Raw genomic sequence first — 18,889 nt, forward strand, 5'->3', positions numbered from 1 at the left:
TTAGGAAGAAGAAAATCGGTATGGAAAGTCATTTCTAAACACAAGGGAACATACACATATGATTTACACGGGGGAGGGGGGGCACGGTAGTTAAGTGGTACAGCGCCTACCTCTAGTGCGAGGAGTCTGGGTCGATCCCTGGCTAAGTAAGTTTGTTGTGGATAACATGGTGTCCGTGGGTTTTCTGTTTTCTCCCTCATTCTCATTCCACCAATTCTTCCATCATCATTTACTTGCGTTAATCATCCATCTTCTTTAGCCTATAAGGCATAATCGTATGACGTTAAACTCAAAGATTTCATTTTTACATATGACTTACAATCTGAAAAGAAAAAAAAAGTATTATTAGGGTAAGACACTCCTAGGCAGGTGAGAAGGAAGCGACATATAAAAATAATCGAAAATTACCGATATTAGGGTCCATAGTTTTCGGATCTCTAAGCTGATTGATGACAGTTCCGATGACGTCTAAGCCAAATTTTAGTCAAGAAGTTACATTATTCGTCGTTTTGTATACTATTCGGTTCTTTATTTTCAAATATTATGCATAAACATTCTTTCCGTGCGAAGCCGGGCACTTCTGCTAGTTTGTATATATACTTTGAAAATGCATTACTTAGTCTCTAAAGTACCCAGCAATGAACGGAAAGAATAAGCTTCTGAAAAATATTTGAACTCCCTTTCCCCCTTAGAATACGTTTTTGAATTAAAATGAAATGATAAAAAAACCAAGATCGACCCAAATCTAAAACTCCTCGTGGTTGTATGGTTAGCGCACGTGCCCTTGACGCGGGAAACCTGGGTTCGATTCTCGTTAGGAGCTTATGTAATTTCCATTCCTTGTTAAGCTTTTCGTGTCTCATACAGCCTCGGTGCTCTAAAGTGCTGGCTAAACTTTAACCCAACCAGCCATTTGTTACATCCGTATTATAAAGAGAAAACATATTAAAGTAATCACTCACCTTGTATTCCGAGAGGTATTTTAATTATTAATATATATGTCATATAGCGTCCATTAGTGAAAAAAAAGGTCCATCTGAAACGCTAATGTCTGTGTCAGTTACGCTAATTCTCAGTAGTTCATAGTCAGACTAATGGTTGTCGCTGGCTGCGCTGATCCTACCTGACCTGCTATGGTACAGCCATTATTTTGAATATTATTATTATTATTAAGTATTTTGTCTGTTAGCAGGCTCTGGAACTAATGATTTATTTTATTTTAATATTTTATTCTATTCTATTTTATTTATTATTTTTTACGTTCAGGCCTATAAATGTTTCTCCCATTTTTCTCAATCTTCAGGTTCCTCTTTTAATTCCAAGTATTACATATGATGATGCATTGGGCAATGATATTGCATTGTTGAGCTTCTCTTCTCTTTTGTGAATGCTTGTAACATTGCTCACGTTCTTGGAAGTTTTTTAAAAGTCTTTTGTTCGTGTATTTATTGTTGCTGCACTTTTATATTTTATTCTATCTTTTTGTTGTTGTTCGCTATTTGTTAGTTACGTATTTTCTCTATTGTTACCATTATTAGTATTTAATGTGATTGTTGTGGGCCGCGGTGGCTCAGTGGTAGAGTGTTCACCTCTGGTGCGTGCGTGTAGGTCTCTGGTTCGATCACTGGTCAAGCCAAGTGAACTTTATGGTAGACAAACAACGTGTGCGGGGTTTTCTCGGGTTCTCCGTTTTCTTTAGCCTAGCAGACATAACCGTGGGACTTTAAACTTAGATTTCATTTCATTTCATTATTATTATTGTTCTATTTTTACTACTGTTTGTTCTATTGTTATATGTTTGTTATTTTCACATATTTATTATTTGTCTGTTTTATATTTTTACTTCTCTTTTGTAACAGTATTTTTGTTATATTTTAATATGTTTGTTTTTTAAATGTTATTTACGGCAGTCGTCTTGATCCTGACGAGGACAAAATAGCCTCGATACTGACGTTCCCATTTAAACTCAACCAATCAAATCAAATCAGACTCCCAATATTTTCTTCTATTTTTCAAATCATCAATCAGTTGTCTCCTTGTTTTTCCTACTCCTCGCTTTTCTTCCATCTTTTCCTCTATGACTGTATGAAGAAGACCATTTTTTCGCAAGATGTATCCAATCCAATTGACTTCCCTACGAAGGACGCTAGCTAAAAGTATCCTCTTTTCTATTACCCGTTTTAAAATATTTTAGTTTGTTACTCTTTCTGTCAATTTTATCTTCTCCATCCAGTAGCCGATCAAGGGGGGGGGGGCAGAAGAGGAAATTTTCTGATTTTATATATAAATAAAACCCATCCAAGAATTTGGAGCTTTTAAAAGTAGCTCTAAGTAGCAGTATTACAACCCCCTCCCCCAGAAGTCCGTCCTGGATCTGCCCCTGTCTCCATCTTCCTCTAACGCCACATTTCGAAGTTCTCAAAATCTCTTTTCTCTAATTTCCGTAATGTCCAAGTCTCCGAACCATACAGTCCAATATTCCATATACGAGGGTGGTTCAATAATTATTGTCGCTGATCTATAAGCAATATTATTTTACGAAAAAGTCTCCTTTAATAGTAATGCACTTTTTCCACCTATGCTGTAAGGCCACTATGCCAGCTTCGAAGAAAGTCTCTGGCTGAGTTGTGAGCCATTCCTCCACAGCTTCAATAACAGCTGCATTTGAGTGAAACTTCTTTCCCTTCAACTTCGGGAACAAATGAAAGTCACTAGGGGTGAGGTCGGGTGAGTAGGGAGGATGTTCCAACAAATCAAAACCAGCAGCATGGATTGTGGCACCAGTAAGATGGCTTTTGTGGGCCGGAGCATTATCTTGGTGGAACAGCACTGTTCGCTGTAACATCCGGCGCCGTTTTTCCTTGATTGCTTCGCGTAACTTAGGAATTAGAGCTGCATAATAGGTCCCCGTGATAGTGTGTCCAACCTCCAGGTAGCCAATAAGGAGCACACCCTTCGAATCCCAAAAAATTGTGGTCATAACCTTGCGTGCTGATGCTTGCATCTTGAACTTGCGTGGGGGAGGCGAACTGCTGTGCCGCCACTCCATGCTCTGTCGTTTGGACTCGGGATCATAGTAGTGGAGCCACGTCTCATCCACTGTCACAAATCTATCACAGAACTGTTTCAGGTCTTCCCCCATAACCTCCAAAGCAGCCCTTGAACATCGAATTCTGTCTTTCTGATGTTCACGAGATAACATTTTGGGTATCCATCGGGCTAACACCTTTCTGAATCCCAAGTGTTCATGCACAATGGTTTCCACTAAGCCTACAGAGATGTGCATGGTGTCTGCTAACTGTTGCATCGTGATTCGTATGTCTGGTATAATCGTATCATGCACAGCATCAATGTTTTCTGGGGTGCATGCTGTTGTTGGAGGACCAGCACCAGGGGCCTGTTGACAGCTTTCCTTGTCGCAACGGAAGTCGCGGCACCAGTTCTTTACCACCTGGTAGGAAGGAGCCCCATCACCCAACACATTGATCATGTCCTCATGAATCTCCTTTGGGCTTAACCCCCTTTTTCTGGGGGTACTTGATGACAGCTCGTTGTTCGGTTTTCTCCATTTTTCAAGCTAGGTGCCACCTCTCACACCTGAAACGACAAGAAAGAATATTAATATAGCAGCTATGGTTCTGAAATTTAGTATATAGGCATCTAAGGCATTAGGCTACAATATCCCCCATCATCCATCCCAATTCAAGTATTTTACGTATGTCGGGGACAATAATTATTGAACCTCCCTTGTATAGCACTTGATCAACTTCTTTAGTCCACTATTAAGCCTGCTAGTTAAGAGTGACCTTTTCTTGTTGAGTGCTTCTTTGGCTACGGAAGTTCTTGACCTGATCTCTTTGGTGCAGTGTCATTCGTGAAAATACTTGAAATTATCGACCTCTTCAAGTTCTCTGTGTTCTACTGTGACTCGAAAGGACCTGTTTCCATGGGATATTCTCATCACTTTAAATTTTTCGACGTTTACTGATAAAGATCGTCTGAATATATTTATTATTATTATTATTATTCGCATTTGCGTTTTAATAAGACGTACATTGTGTATTTTATTGTAGACATACGAAGGAGAACACTCCAACGACACGTCTTGCAAACATCATCCAGGTTATCCTGTATTTCACGAGGGCCTGAAGTACTGGACGTGTTGCCAACGAAGAACAACTGATTTCAATGCGTTTTTGGAGCAAGAAGGATGTGAGATAGGAAGGCATCAATGGGAAAAGCCAAAGGTATGACGGCTGAATAGGGAAGAAGAGTTATAGCATTTCACTAGGTATTTGCAGTCAGTAAGTTTTGATCGTATAGTCGAAATTAACAGGAATAAAAATGTGAGCGTTATATTTTCGTTTGAGATAAGATAAAAACAGAATTATATACTCAAATGTTTTGAGGGGGGGGGGGGGCGCGGTGGCTCAGTGGTAGAGCGTTCACCTCCGGTGCTTGGGGTCCCTGATTCGATCCCAGCTCGCGCCGTGTGGACTTTGTGGTGGACAAACACCGTGCTCGTGGGTTTTCTCGAGGTTTTCGCGTTTCCTCCCACTTTCTTCATTCCACCATTTCATTTTTTTTCTCATCATCACCGTCTCCTTTAGCCTAACCAGCGTAATCATGGGACGTAAAACTTAAAGATTTCATTTTTTTTACAAATGTTATAGCAGTTTTTTTTCTTTTTCAAAAGAGGTGGGTGTAAGAAACAGTTTAAAATGATCGTAAAGTAATCAGAGTAAAATTGAAGAACGGAAATTTGTTAGTGTTTTAATATTTAGAATTCAATAAACATACATATGAGAAGGTTTCTTTTACGAGGTGCATTCAAATTATAATACCTCCAATCCTCCCCCCCCCCCTCAAAGCTGGTAACAGATAGGAACGTGCTGTTTGTTTTAAAATACGCGAGAACTCGTTATTAATGCGTGACAGAGATGGCAACACTTTACGGCATCGGTGAGAGTGATGACTGTTTTTGATACTTATGATCCTCGTAAAATAGCAACACTTTCATTACAAGAACAGCGTGTAATCATTCGTTTTCCCAATTTGCGTAGTGTGACACCGCTTGAACTTCATCGCCAGTTGAGTGAAACATGTGTGCAACAGTTCAAAGAAAGCAGAACGTCGTGTGGCAACAAACCAAGGCAATCTCGGCCTGACACAAGCCGGTCTGACGACAGTGTGTACAGATCCCACAGAAATGCCAACTTTGGAGATGATATGTTCCACACTCATTCGGCAATCCTCCAAGACAACTCTCTCCACTCGTTCGATCATGTCGTGAGACCGGTTTGTGCGAAGCTGAGATTGTTTTGGTTTGTTGTCACATGACGTTCTGCTCTCTTTGAACTGTCGTACCCACGAACGTACATTAGACACATTCATGACACCAGCATCACATGTCTCGCTCAACTGGCGATGAATTTGGTGTCACACAACACAAGAGTGAAAACGAGGTATAGTATCAAAACCAGTCATCACTCTCAGCGCTACTGCTAGAGTTATGTGTGCCATACGGTGTTGCCATCTCTGTCACACATTGACAATGAGTGCTCGCGTATTATAAAACAAACATCATATTTCTATCTCAGTCCTAAAAAAATGAAGGTGTTATAACTTGAATGCATTTCTTATTTTTAATATTGCGCGAGAGGCCTGTAACAATATATTAGATGGTTTTAGCTGTCTTCATTCCCAGATTCATTACAAGATACTGAACGTTTCAAAATTTTATGAGACCTTTTTTAATGATACTAGAAGAAACGTAAATTAGTAGATATATAAAATTAGAAGTCTCCATTTTCAGTTTCGTTTCAAGATATAGAACGCTTCAAGACTTCATGATACCTTTTTGATGATACTATAGGATCTTATATATGTAAAATTACAAATTCCATTTCCAGTTTCGTTCTAAGATGTACAACGCTTCAAGACTTCATGACACCTTTGTGATGATATTATAGGATCTTATATATGTAAAATTACAAATTCCATTTCCAGTTTCGTTACAAGATGTACAACGCTTCAAGACTTCATGACACCTTTCTGATATTATAGGATCTTATATATGTAAAATTACAAATCTCCATTTCCAGTTTCGTTTCAAAATGTACAACGCTTCAAGACTTCATGACACCATTCTGATGATATTATAGGACCTTATATATGTAAAATTACAAATCTCCATTTCCAGTTTCGTTACAAGATGTACAACGCTTCAAATCTTTGTGAGATCTTTCTAATGATATTACAAGAAACATAAGTAAGTAGATAAATAAATTAGCGATAAATACAAGTAAATTAATGAAATTCTGTCCCGCGGACAAAGCAGTTTTTAAAAACAATATACAGGGATTGCACAGAGTAATATGAGCAATATTGCAAATAACATGTAAGTTTCGAGCTTCATTGTGCAACACGTGATGCTATTGGAGATAAGATTTTGTTTGCTGTCTATGTATGGCGTGGACTTGCTCACCTGTTATAAGTATTCAGTTCATCTGTGAGTGCTTAAATGGCAGACTTGACAGACGTTCAACGGGGACAGATTTTTCGCGCCAGGTTGTGACAAAAATGGCAAGTGTTGTGGAGTATCAAAAGTCACTGTCTTCACGAATTGTGGCAAGTAAAAAGAAAACTGCCACTCACGTAAATTATGGCAGAAATCGGTTGTTACCAATGGACCCCAATTTCTACGAAAATAATGCACAGTAAACTCCATAAAATGGCTACTCATGGCAGAGCTGATATAGTTAAACCCTTGATGTCTCCAATGGATGTTTCAAACGATTCTGATTGTGCAAGGATCATATGATGTACACTGCCAAGCAATGGAAACACGTTATGTGGTCAATGGCTTTCAGTTTCACAACAGGACGTCTGTACAGTCTTGGCAACCCGCTTCTGTTTAAAACGTAGCTTCACAACCGTACGTTGAGCAACACAGTATTTTGAGTTGAAATAAAAAAAAAAGTGTAAACATGATTCACATTTGTTTCCACTTATTGATAGGAGCAGGACTTTTAAAAGACAGAAGAATTTTTTGAACAAGATTGTACGTGTGGCAATGTTGCTCCAGATTGTCTTCTGTCAACCGTGAAGCCTGGATGTTGTTCTCATGCCATTGGGCGGTGATACCGTGGCTTGCTTTAGAGCCCATTGTGCTCTCATATGGAATGTTAACTTCCAAGTATAAGAGCAAATTTTGGTATTTTCTGCTTCAGATGACATATATCAAGATAATTTGGTTTGTGACACGGCTAGAAGTCTTAGCATGGTTTACGGAGCATGACCAGCAATTTTAACGTCTCCTCTGGGTTATGATATTCACGGTTTTGTGTTTCCCTGGTAGAAGACAGTAATAGCAATAAGTTTCTAGGAAAGCAGAAAGCATTTCATATTTTGAAATTAGGTTAACTTGATTTTTCGTAATTGTTTATAACATGCGCTTTATATCGAGTATTATGCATAGCCACTGACAGACAATAGGAGAGTGGTATTAAAAAAAAAAAAAATTCGAAAAGCTGTTTGTACATTGCAAAACAAACAGGCCATTCGAGTGTAACGAAAGTCGTTACAATATTGGGCATGGTTTTTGTATGTTCTTGTATATTTCTGTGCAATCTCTGGCATGTGTCGCCTTATGAGTCCAGTCCCATATATATATATATATATATATATATTGTGGAAAGCAAGAGATTTCTTTTTTTTAAGTAGAACTTCTCACGCCGTCGCTTCGCGAGGATATAAAAGCGCTCGAACGATAGTCTAAAGGGCTCTTCTGCTAAGGCCGGTAAAATGAAGTCTTGTCTCCCCTGTATCTTATTGAACGTGGGTTTGTTCTTGTCTCCCCTGTATTATAAGCTGGGGAATAGTGCAAACGCCCAAATAAGTGATCTCGTTTGAATGAGATAATTTCTCCGAGATTTGAACATTGTAACTATTCTAGCCCGATTGAATACATTGGGCAGAGTAGTGAGTTTCTTGCCCCTGGTAATATGCGCTGAAAGCAAGAGGGAGTAGACAGGCCGTTTGAATGAGATAGGTCTCGCTGAGATTTGAAAGTTGTAGCTATTCTCGCCTGATTGAGGGCATTGGGCGGAGTAATACTTCTCCTGTACTGTAAGCAGGGAAAGAAACAAAGAATTAAAGGTTCTTGGTTCGGTCGTGTGGGTAACCTACAAAACTCAAATAATAAAGAAAAAGGGGGACTCATCAAATATACATTTAACGTATCTGTTGTATATTTTAGTATATAAAAAATTCGCTGCTATTGTTTCATTAAAAGAATAAGAGGAAGGTAATGGATTTTACTCCAATAAATATAGGTACCTTTAGTAATACCTCTAGAATTAAGAGTGAGTACCGTACATATATTTTTGGGAACGTCTGTCCGAAATTTGAGCTAATAATTTATGAAATTGAGAGATGGAAAACATTGGTCCTTTTTTACATTCAATACATAAAAAACTTGCGAGAGAAAATGCATCAGGAAATTCAAGTCTGGATTCAAATATTGGTCAAATTTTTGATAAATTTAAGATTGAACCTATTACTTACAGCATTTCCAATCGAATATTTCTGCGGTAGAAGTTACTGAAGAACCTGGAATTCTATCAAGATCCCACCAGGGATCTAAAAAATAAAAGTAAGATCCCACCAATAAAAACAGTTACTATCTCAAGTTTTATCATTTCTTCTTAGAGATGATGTGAGACACTTTTACAGGCATTATAGACTGCTCGAAAGCTTTGCAAATTTCAGAGATCAGTTTCTGTGTACCTTCTATAGTATTAACTATGAGGACGAGTTCAGAAGAAAGCTAGAAAATTCCTTTCACTTAGAAGACGAACCCTTTCCAACGTATCGTGAGAAATTGAACATTGTGTTTCGGATACAAAGAACTACATTGTTAGAAGCAGACAAAGTCAAGTTTGTGCTAGAACACAGTTTTTCGGCGTACAGGGACAATCTTTACAGTAAGCAATTCAATACATTAAAGCAACCGGAGTTATTTTCTGTTGAAGTGTCTGAGAAATTTCTATCAAAACTGAAATATGATCCATCAAAGTGAGCTGATGGAGGAAAAAGTAGTTCTTCGGTCAAGTCGAAATACAAATAGCAATGTAAGCCGTCGTGAGGAGATACGGGGAGGACTTTTACTGAAAGCACTTGACCCAGGTCCTTATTTCGGGGATTAGTCGAACGTCGTCCAAAAGAAAGTAAATAAACCAACAGTTTAAAGCAGGACAAAAGAAATAGTAAAGGCCTTTGTTTCATTTGCCAGAGTGACCAGGATTACGTAACTAGATACCCTGAGAAAGGAACAAATGCTCAACCAGGAAATGTAAATTAGAACCCGTTTGAGTAATTAAGTTTTAATTCAACAAGAAGAGATACATATGTCCTCTTACTTCACTAATATATCCCAATGTTGAAGTTCTCATAAATAGCAAAGTTTATGGTTTGAATTATCAAATGTATCTCGATGGGGCAGCTTCCTCCCGTATTGTTTCTGAAATTAATGCTAGAGACTGGCAGACAAAAAGTGACGAGATTTTTCTTTGCAACTTAAATATACTGTTCGCCTGAAGAAAAGTTAAAGCTGTTGGAGAAATTCACGGAAAAATTAATTTCTTCGGACCCAGCATCAGGCAGAAATTCATCATTTGGAGAGATTATCTTGGAGGATATTTTTAGTAGGAAGAACTTGTTAAGAAAAGTCAGAATAAGACTTCATTTTACTTGGTATGATGGACTTTTGGGAGTCGAAGTTATTTTGTTTTTGTTTTCGACAAACCAAAATATTTTGATGAACAGCGGGATGCCGAAGCATGCCATATTGCTGTAATAAACAATCCCCAAGAACCTAAAGGGGACTTGTATTTTAGAGGAACGTAAATAGATTTTTTTTGATATACCGGAAGTAAACAATAAGGTTAAACATCATATTGAAATTCAGGGAAATAAAAAGTTCGAAAATGAGATTAGGACCTTTATCTGAGGAAAAGAAAAAAAGTTATGGTGCAAGTTCTAAAAGAACTTGAGAAGGAAAAAATGATAAAAAGAAATTCACACCGTACTTAAGTAGCCCCATTCTTCATAAAAAGAAGTCAGAAGTTTATCGTGTAATTTTAAATTAAAGATCTCTAAATAATTTATCTATCCGTCAGCCCCTGTGTGTTTCAGATATGTTCCAATCTTTGTCTAGGCTAGAAGAAGCTGAGACGATGTCCACAAATTAACCTTACCCATTGTTTCTCACAGATTCCAATTTCTGAGAACTCATAGAACTCACGGCGAAGAGTAGCAATGGTCGGAAACCCTCAATGATAATCATAGTCCGCTGCGAGTTACATAACAAGAACATACAGGGTCGGATGCACGGACGAAGCCGCTAAGAGACCATAACACTTTCGATGCAAATGGAGCTGTGAACATGATATATGGACCGCTGATAATTTAAAATGTGTTATATAGTCGGATGAGTCATTATCCATCTTATCTTAAACCACATACGGTATTTATATGACAGACGCTGAAAGATTCGCAGTATCTCCGTCCAACCATAAAACATACCAGCGGCTCTATACTGTGGTCCATAATGTCCTAATTTTCAGTGGGTCCTATGTTCATATATACCGGCCGCGGCACTGTCAGTGATTGTGTCGCCATTTTAAGGGACTATGTGCATCCTATGGTCTAGATGAACAGTAACGTCATATCCCAGGATGATAATACGCCCATTCACACAGTTGAAGCTGTTTGGCGTGGTTTGAGGAACATCGGGGTAAAGTTTAACACCTCCTCTGGCCGGCGTTATCTCCGATCCTGAATATAATTGAACGTGTGGTCCGTTTTAGAGACACGAATCGGTGTAGATTTTCGCCTCTATCCTCTCTCACGAAAGTAAGTGATCAACTGCAAGCGGAATCATGTAATACTCTACTTGCTACCAATCACGACCTATATATTGATTTGATTTGGTTGATTGTAGCATCCCTTTCAGCAGCGAGGTTATATGAGACCTAGCTCTACATTTTAACATCGAGTCGGAACTACATGAGCTCCCGCCGGGATTCGAACCTGGGTCTCCCACGTCAAAGGCGTGTTCGCTAACCGCTTAGCCACGATGGGGCTTTCACGACATCTTTGACTACATGCCCCGTCGTATCAGAAGGGTTCTGTGAGCGAAAGGTGGTCCAGCTGCCATATTAATCGAGTAATTTGAACTTTCAGATGTTTCTTTTAAATTGATAAGGGTCCGTACTCATCCGATCTAGACCAGATTTAACACATATAGAGAACCTTGACTTGCTTAGTACACAGGATACGTATCATCAAATTATTTTCGGATTTGGACTGTCAAAATTTCGACGAAAGAAAAAAAAAAGCTTTAATTGCTACTCAGAACAAGAATTAAGGGAAATGCATGGAACACACTTATTAAACATTAAATAAATCCAATAGATACTTACATTAAAGATTTCCTGAAATATATGAAATACTATATTTTCCGCATAGGGAAACCCACTACTACACCCACAAATTTCTTTTCGTACCGTCGCTGGCGAATTCTGAAACTCCGAAGCAAATTATAAATTGTCCGGTGTGTTATATTGTTAAAAACAAAAGTGTATTAATATTTTATTGAAAGTGGATACGTACAAATTTACAATAAGTAAATATTCGTATTGCTTTTGTGGTATGTATATTTATCTTTTCTGTACCTCTTTCTTCCAGACAACTGCCCAAACAAGGTTGAATTGCAGATATGATTGGCACCAAACTGCGCAATTTGTTGTTGTAGCCGTCTATGCCAAAAAATATGATCCTAATAAATCATCCATCGAAGTCAACCCTATTCGCCTTAAAGTAAACATCTATTTCCCTGAAGAAAACGCCACCTTTCAGCTGGATCTGGAACTTCGTGGGGTAAGTAAAACAAAACGAAAAGGTTAAAATTTACTATTATATTCATATCTGAGTGATGAATTTAACTTTAAGGCTGGATTTTCTCTGCTATTGCAGGGCTCATAGCGAGTCACTTTTTTTTTTTTTAACTAAAAGTTACTTCTTTCAAGTTGGTCGCTAAAAGTTACTTTTTTTCAAATTTGTCACTAAAAGTTACTTTTTTGGGAGGTAAAGTGACTTTTTTGTGTGATTTATGTTTTGCATTGGCAGTTTTCTAAGAAAAATATTATAAAAATAAAAGAAAAAAGGCAGAAACTTGTTACTCATTACTTTTCTGAAAGCTTCAATACTTGCTGCCACATGTGAAACAGTCAGCTTTATTCTTACTTAAGTTTTTATTCTCTCTAAAGCTTAGTGGATGGTCGGTGGATGCTTAAGCTCTCAAGGTGGGATTGAGAATCCTTCTGTGTCTATTCTTTCTTCTATCATAATAGTTCTTTTAGTTTTCTCTCGTAATAGTTAACGCTCCGCTCAACGTTGTGTGTGTGTTTGTGTGGTTCATCATGTTCGTCGTATGTTATGCGTCTTGTATGTTCTTCTTAAGAGTAGGTGATGAATTTGAATATTTCATGGCTTTGAGAACTCTCAGTGCTAAGTTAAATATAATGTCTGGGATGAAGAAATTCGGAAATAGGCCAGAACTGGTTCCACTTATTCAGGAGCTTCTTACATCTGCTCGTAACTACAAAGCATACTTTGAAAACCTAAGAAAGAAGGAAGCTCAAAAAGAAGAAGTAAAGAAGAAAAGATGAAATGAAACAAACAAAGAGAGAGGTGATGGAGAAATTGACAAAAGTAAAAAGGGACATGATGAGATTTTGGTCACTTTTTCCTGTGCTTTTGGTCACTTTTTCGTGTGTTTTTGGTCACTTTTCAACTATTTTTATAAGAGACCAGATCACTATGAGCCCTCTAATTATTGTGGTTAGCTTCGAGCAAGATAAAGTAATTGTCAGGCATTTTTTCTTCTTTGTTCATCAGCAAGCCTTGATACTATTGATACAAATAATAGTTAACAATAATTACTGCCTCCTGGATTTGTATGTTTGTAATCAATCAAGAGAAGAAAGATATCTTAGCTGCTGTTGTATGTGTATACGATTGTACAGTTATCCTGTATCACATAGTGTCTGATGAAGCCAAAGAGTTAGTTGACGAAACTGTAACACGTGTTGAATTTTAACAAAAATATATAGTTTTGCTCAGCAAATAATTAGTTTATATTTAATCATAATGAGTGTAATTCGTAGAACACATGAAACTTTCCGGCCGCATCCTTGTTTTTTCTTTTTATTGCCAAGTGAGACATCATGTGTCTCATAATCAAGCGTCTGACTTTCAGAGCAAAATATACTGTTGTTATATATATAAACACTCTTCAATTTTATTTGTGTTTTCATTTAAATTTCGTGTTCTTTTTTTCTATATGCTGAATTTTCACCATTGAAATTAGATATGTAAAAATTCGATTTTTCTATTTCTAAATATGAAAGAAAAAGATGGATCAAGATATATGTATATAAGGCGGAGCACGTAACATCAAACTGTAGATAAAGATATATATTTATAGAAATTATAAATAACTTGTGTATCTTACAAAGGTTATCTGTTAATCCATGTGAAAATTTCGATCCGTACTGGGCCCCTTTTCAATACCTCTTACAGATGTATATCTGAATTTATTTTATTCTTGAAATTGTTTGCCTGTAAAAACTACAGAATTTCATTTTTGTGTGTATATAAATATTTAAGTGATTTTTTTTTTAATAAACAACAAATATTAGTCATAGAATTTTTTTAAGAAAAACTGCTATTTTCTTCTTTCGACATTGGGGCCGCGGTGGCTCAGTGGTAGAGCGTTCACCTCTGGTGCTTGGGGTCTCGGGTTCGATCCCAGCCCCCGCCAAGTGAACTTTGTGGTGGACAAACACCGTGCTCGTGGGTTTTCTCGGGGTTCTCCCGTTTCCTCCCACATTCTTCATTCCACCATTTCATTCATTACTCATCATTACCGTCTCCTTTAGCCTAACTGTCATAACCGTGGGACGTAAAATTCAAAGATTTCATTTCATTTTTTCTTCTTTCGACATTGATAGGAAGGTGAGAAGAACTTGCAGCGACAGTTTCTTAAAAGTTACACTGGGACAATTACAGGGCTCATAGCGAGTCACTTTTTTTTTTCAAGTTGTTCACTAAAAGTTACTTTTTTTTTTTCAATCTGTTACTGAAAGTTACTTTGTTTGGGAGGTAAAGTGACTTTTTTCGTGTGATTTATGTTTTGTATTTGTAGTTTTCTAAGAAAAATATAAAAATAAATGGAAAAAGGCAGAAACTTGTTACTCATTACTCTTCTGAAAACCTCAGTACTTGCTGCAACATTTGGAACAGTCATCTTTATTCTCACTTCAGCTTTTATTCTTTCTGAAGCATAGTGGATGGTTGGTGGATGCTTAAGCTCTTAAGGTGGGGTTGAGAACCCTTCTGTGTCCATTCTTTCCTCTATCATAATAGTCTTTTAGATTTCTCTCGTAATAGTTAACACTCCGCTCAATGTTGTGTGTGTTTTTGTGGTTCATCATATTTGTCTTGTGTCATGCTTCTTGCATGTTCTTCTTAAGAGTAGGTGATGAATTTGAATATTTCATGGTTTTGACAACTCTCAATGCTAAGTTAAATATAATGTCTGGGATGAAGAAATTCGGAAATAGGCCTGAACTGGTTCTACTTACTCAGAAGCTTCTTACTTCTGCTAAGTCTGCTTACCGTAACTACAAAGCATACTTAGAAAACCTAAGAAAGGAGGAAGCTCAAAAAGAAGTAAAGAAGAAAAGATGAAACGAAACAAGAAACAAAGAGAGAGGTGATGGAGAAATTGACAAAGAAAAAAAGGGCCATGATGAGATTTTGGTCACTTTTTCGTGTGCTTTTGGTCACTTTTTTGTGTGCTTTTGGTCACTTTTCAACAATTTACAAGGGACCAGACCCTATGAGCCCTGCAATTACAACTAATACAGTGGAGCACTCTGGCTCAGCGTGGCTTACCTGTGGTGCACAGCACTATGTTCCTGAATTTTCTCTGGTACTCCCATTTTTCCTACGTTCTCATTCCACCAGTAATCATATACTTAGCCTAAAGGGCATAATCGTAAGGCGTTAAAGCGAAATATTCCATCTTCATCTTTTTAACGAATAATATACAAGTTCGTTTTGAGACGATTCTGCATTTCGTCGCTGCTCCTCGAAGAACCGATATGTGACATCTTTGTCGAAAATGAGTTATGTCGTGCAAATAAACCAGAAGGACGTCAGGGAGCGTCCCTTATAATGTCATAAGTTAATATTCAATTGTTTCCCCACAACAATGAAAAATTATAGATTGGAACTAAAGGTTTCTGGTTTTCATCACGTACCCATTGATTAATGTATACAAATCCTCTATGTGCTTATGAAAACGCCAAATGTGCTACGTAAACACAAAAGTAGTAATATAATGCTGTTGAAGCAGGCTATAACAATGTACATAATACAAGCAGAACTAATTTTTTTATATTTTTCAAGCGTTTCCGTGTATTTGGCAAAATTTTAAGAGTTCGGAATGTTTTTTGCTTCTCCTGAAACGTTGTGGTTTTAACACAGCGGTTCTTCGAGGCGCACCGACGATTTGTAAAATATTCTATAGGATAACTTCAGAGTAAGGATGGAGGTGGAATCTTTTCTTGAGGCAGTGAATCTGTTCTAAGAAAAACTCTTATCATTCATTATCTATTACCGTTTCTGTTCTGTGGCGATCAATGTTGAAACCGAAAATGACAAATTTGTAACACTTCTGGTTTGAATAAAGGGTTACTGGAGGAAATGGAACCTTCTCTTGGAGTATTGAATCAATTCCAAAATTACGCGTCCCGATATCTCGTACCGTTTTAGTTCTGATGCCTGTCAATGGACGGACAGACGGACATAGCCACTCTACAGGACTTTTCGACACTTATGCATAGCATTGTTTGGAAGTCTAAAATTAGTTATTAGTATTGAAAACTTAACTTCCTCTCCGCTTCAGTCGATTGTTTGATTGATTATAAGATATGTCTTCCGTTTCTGTTTTACATCTTAATAAGTAACAATGCGAGTATTTGAAAGAACGAATCCTAGAATTAAAAGAAAGTTTGCTTCTATACAAATAAAGTCAGAGAAGTCACATCCAGAATATAATGTGGAGAACAATCATGACGCGTCGAAATAGAATCAAGATAGAAGAGTTCCAATCTCTGGGATTTTTGGAAGCTTTAATTATAGGGTTTTTGAAAAAGGAAAATAGTGGTATAACGCTTTGCTATGTATTAATTGCAGTAGAGCCTATTTTGAAGGTAACAAAAATAAGTTTGGATGATTGAACCAGTATTTTATATTTTACTAACGACAGTCACCTACTTCGCTGGGTTAAAATAAGGAAAATTAGTAATATGTTCCTTAGTCAGTAACCTTTTGCTATTACTGAAATGCTCTGTGATAGATGATGATTTTTGCCTTCCATTCCTCAACCAGAACAGATAAATTTTCGGGATTTCCAACTCGAAACATTGCCACTTAAATTGGCCGTGTGAGAAGCAAGGGGTTCTCTTTCCTCTCCCCCAATTTGCGGGGCTGAATTTGGATTTAAACGGTATCGGAAGTGTCACTGTTTATCCAAGCGATCCTGAAACCTATGGATTCGACACTAACATCGGCCATTTTCGATAATTTTTATAGATATCCTCCTCCCTTAAGTTGAACCGCAAGGTCCTTCGTGGCTAAGCGGTTAGCGTACACGCCTTTGGCGTGGGAGACCCGGGTTCGGTTCCCGGCGGGAGCTTATATGGTTGGGATTCCACGTTAATCAGTAGGTTCCGTCTCATATAGCCTCGCTGCTGAAAGGGACGTTAAACTCAAAATCAACTCAACTCAACTTCCGTAAGTTGCACCTTCAAAGTAAAATGATTAAAACCATCTCAGGCCCGAACCTCATGAAAGTCACGAAAGTCATGAAAAATCACGAAATCAGAAAATGGTCATGAAAGTAAGGAAAAAGTCACGAAATTTAGATTTTAGGTCACGAATTTTTTTTATCTGTACAAATATAAGTATAGATGTGAAAATTTTGTTCTATAAGACGTCAAAATTTACCACCAAAAATGTCTATGGTAAGCTTTAGATGCTACCAAAGCACGCATCTGTCGCATGCATGAAAATTCGGCCTAATTCGCACCCAAATTCACTCTTGAGAATGTTACTAAATTTTATGGTTTGGAAAAGAAAAGGTCACGAAAAAGTCAGGAAATTTCGTTTTGGAATTTTAGGAGACACCTTGTCTATGTAAATTTGATCGAGATCGGTCGTGTGGTTCAAGAGTTATCAAGTCACAAAGTCACTTTTATATATATATATATATATGTTGAAAAATTTCTAGCATTTATTTGACAGACTGTTCAACATTTTGAGTTATCTTTCCAACGTTTTGTGTTGTTGTTTTAACAGGTAGTAGATGTTTCCCGAAGCTCAGCTAGTATGATGGGTACCAAAGTGGAGATAAAACTTCGGAAGGCGGAACCGGGATCCTGGACTAAACTCGACTTTCCCCGGCCACAACAGGCGCCCAAAGAACAGACAGCTCCAGCTATGTCGGTAGAGGATTCCTTAGTACCTGATGTGGACGCCGTCGATTTAAGTGATCTATAAGGCATATGAATAATAATAATAATGTTTAATTATTCTAATTTCCATCTACGAATCTTGCCCTTCTCCCCTCATTAAACGGTGCTGCATCAGAAGCTGGTATTCTAAGCTCCGATCACATTGCCCACAGCATCAACGAAACATCGAACTCTTCATATTGGTTACTTTATGAAGTTTTTTTTTTTTCATCGGGTTAGCAGTTGTTTACTTGCGTTTGTTTTAAAATCGTCTGCGATCTTGTTTTATCTTTTTTTTAACAGAACTATTTAGGGAAATCGTTTTGTGAGATATAGGCTTATCGCTGAATTGAGTTGTTGATGTGTTGGCCATATCTTTCTCTCTGGATGTTTTGGTTTTCGTATTAATTTAAAAAAAGCAACAAACTGGAGTACTACTTAACCATATTTTCAAGGATAATCATCATCATCATCATCATAATCACCGTCATAGTATATGCACAAGTTAAACATCAATATGAAACTCAAATTTCCTATACTTCAAAGATGAAATGTAGTGAAGTATATATATTTATACATTGAGTTACTTCCAAGAAGAGCAGTGATCCTGGATTATAGTTTATTTTATATTGTAGAAAAACTCAGTTTATTCACATCATAAAACAAGAAAAATAGAGAGTTAAATAAACTAATGTTGCCTAAATGATTGTTTCTTTCTTTGGGATTTCTTCAACGAAATGTTTTTAAATTGAATATCACTGTCAATAACTATTACTATTATTAACTACACATGCCGGGTTATTATAAATGATTGACCTTATTTCATAAATTTACTGTGTGCTGTCAGAAGACTGCAGACGTATTGAAAAGCTCAAAAAGTTTTTGGTGTTGCAGGTTCGCTTCTGATTTATTCCATGAGAGCGGAGCATTGAGCATTTATTCAAGATGGCGATAGACGCAGAGAAAGCTTACGTTGTGCTCCAGTTTTATTCATATCAATCTGTCCTAACAGTGCAGCGACACTTCCGAACGAAGTTCAACGAAGATCTACCAACTACCAAGTCCATTCGGCAGTGGTATGCACAGTTTACAGCTTTAGGATGCCTCTGAAAAAGGGAAATCAACTGATTAGCCTATAGTGAGAAACGGTTGAGCGTGTGCGAGCGAATTTTTGCGCGAAGCTTACAGAAGTCGACGAACAGAGCAAGCATTCCACAACCTACCGTTCGGAAGATCTTACG

The 18,889-nt window shown here is 37.5% G+C and overlaps 1 protein-coding gene across 1 annotated transcript in view; it reads left to right on the plus strand.

Annotated features, from left to right (window-relative positions):
- Positions 1 to 18,351, plus strand: part of mora (cysteine and histidine rich domain containing protein) — a 29,088-nt gene extending 10,737 nt beyond the window's left edge. Inside the window, exons 5-7 of the mRNA XM_081732354.1 lie at positions 4,074 to 4,247; positions 11,752 to 11,943; positions 17,494 to 18,351. Coding sequence (XP_081588480.1) covers positions 4,074 to 4,247; positions 11,752 to 11,943; positions 17,494 to 17,694 — 567 coding nt within the window. The 3' untranslated portion in view covers positions 17,695 to 18,351. The remainder of the gene's footprint in view (positions 1 to 4,073; positions 4,248 to 11,751; positions 11,944 to 17,493) is intronic.
- The last annotated feature ends 538 nt before the right edge of the window (positions 18,352 to 18,889 follow it).

The sequence above is a fragment of the Thermobia domestica genome, chromosome 1 (assembly GCF_964235325.1).
Source record: "Thermobia domestica chromosome 1, izTheDome1.hap1.1, whole genome shotgun sequence".
Lineage (NCBI taxonomy): Eukaryota > Metazoa > Arthropoda > Insecta > Zygentoma > Lepismatidae > Thermobia > Thermobia domestica.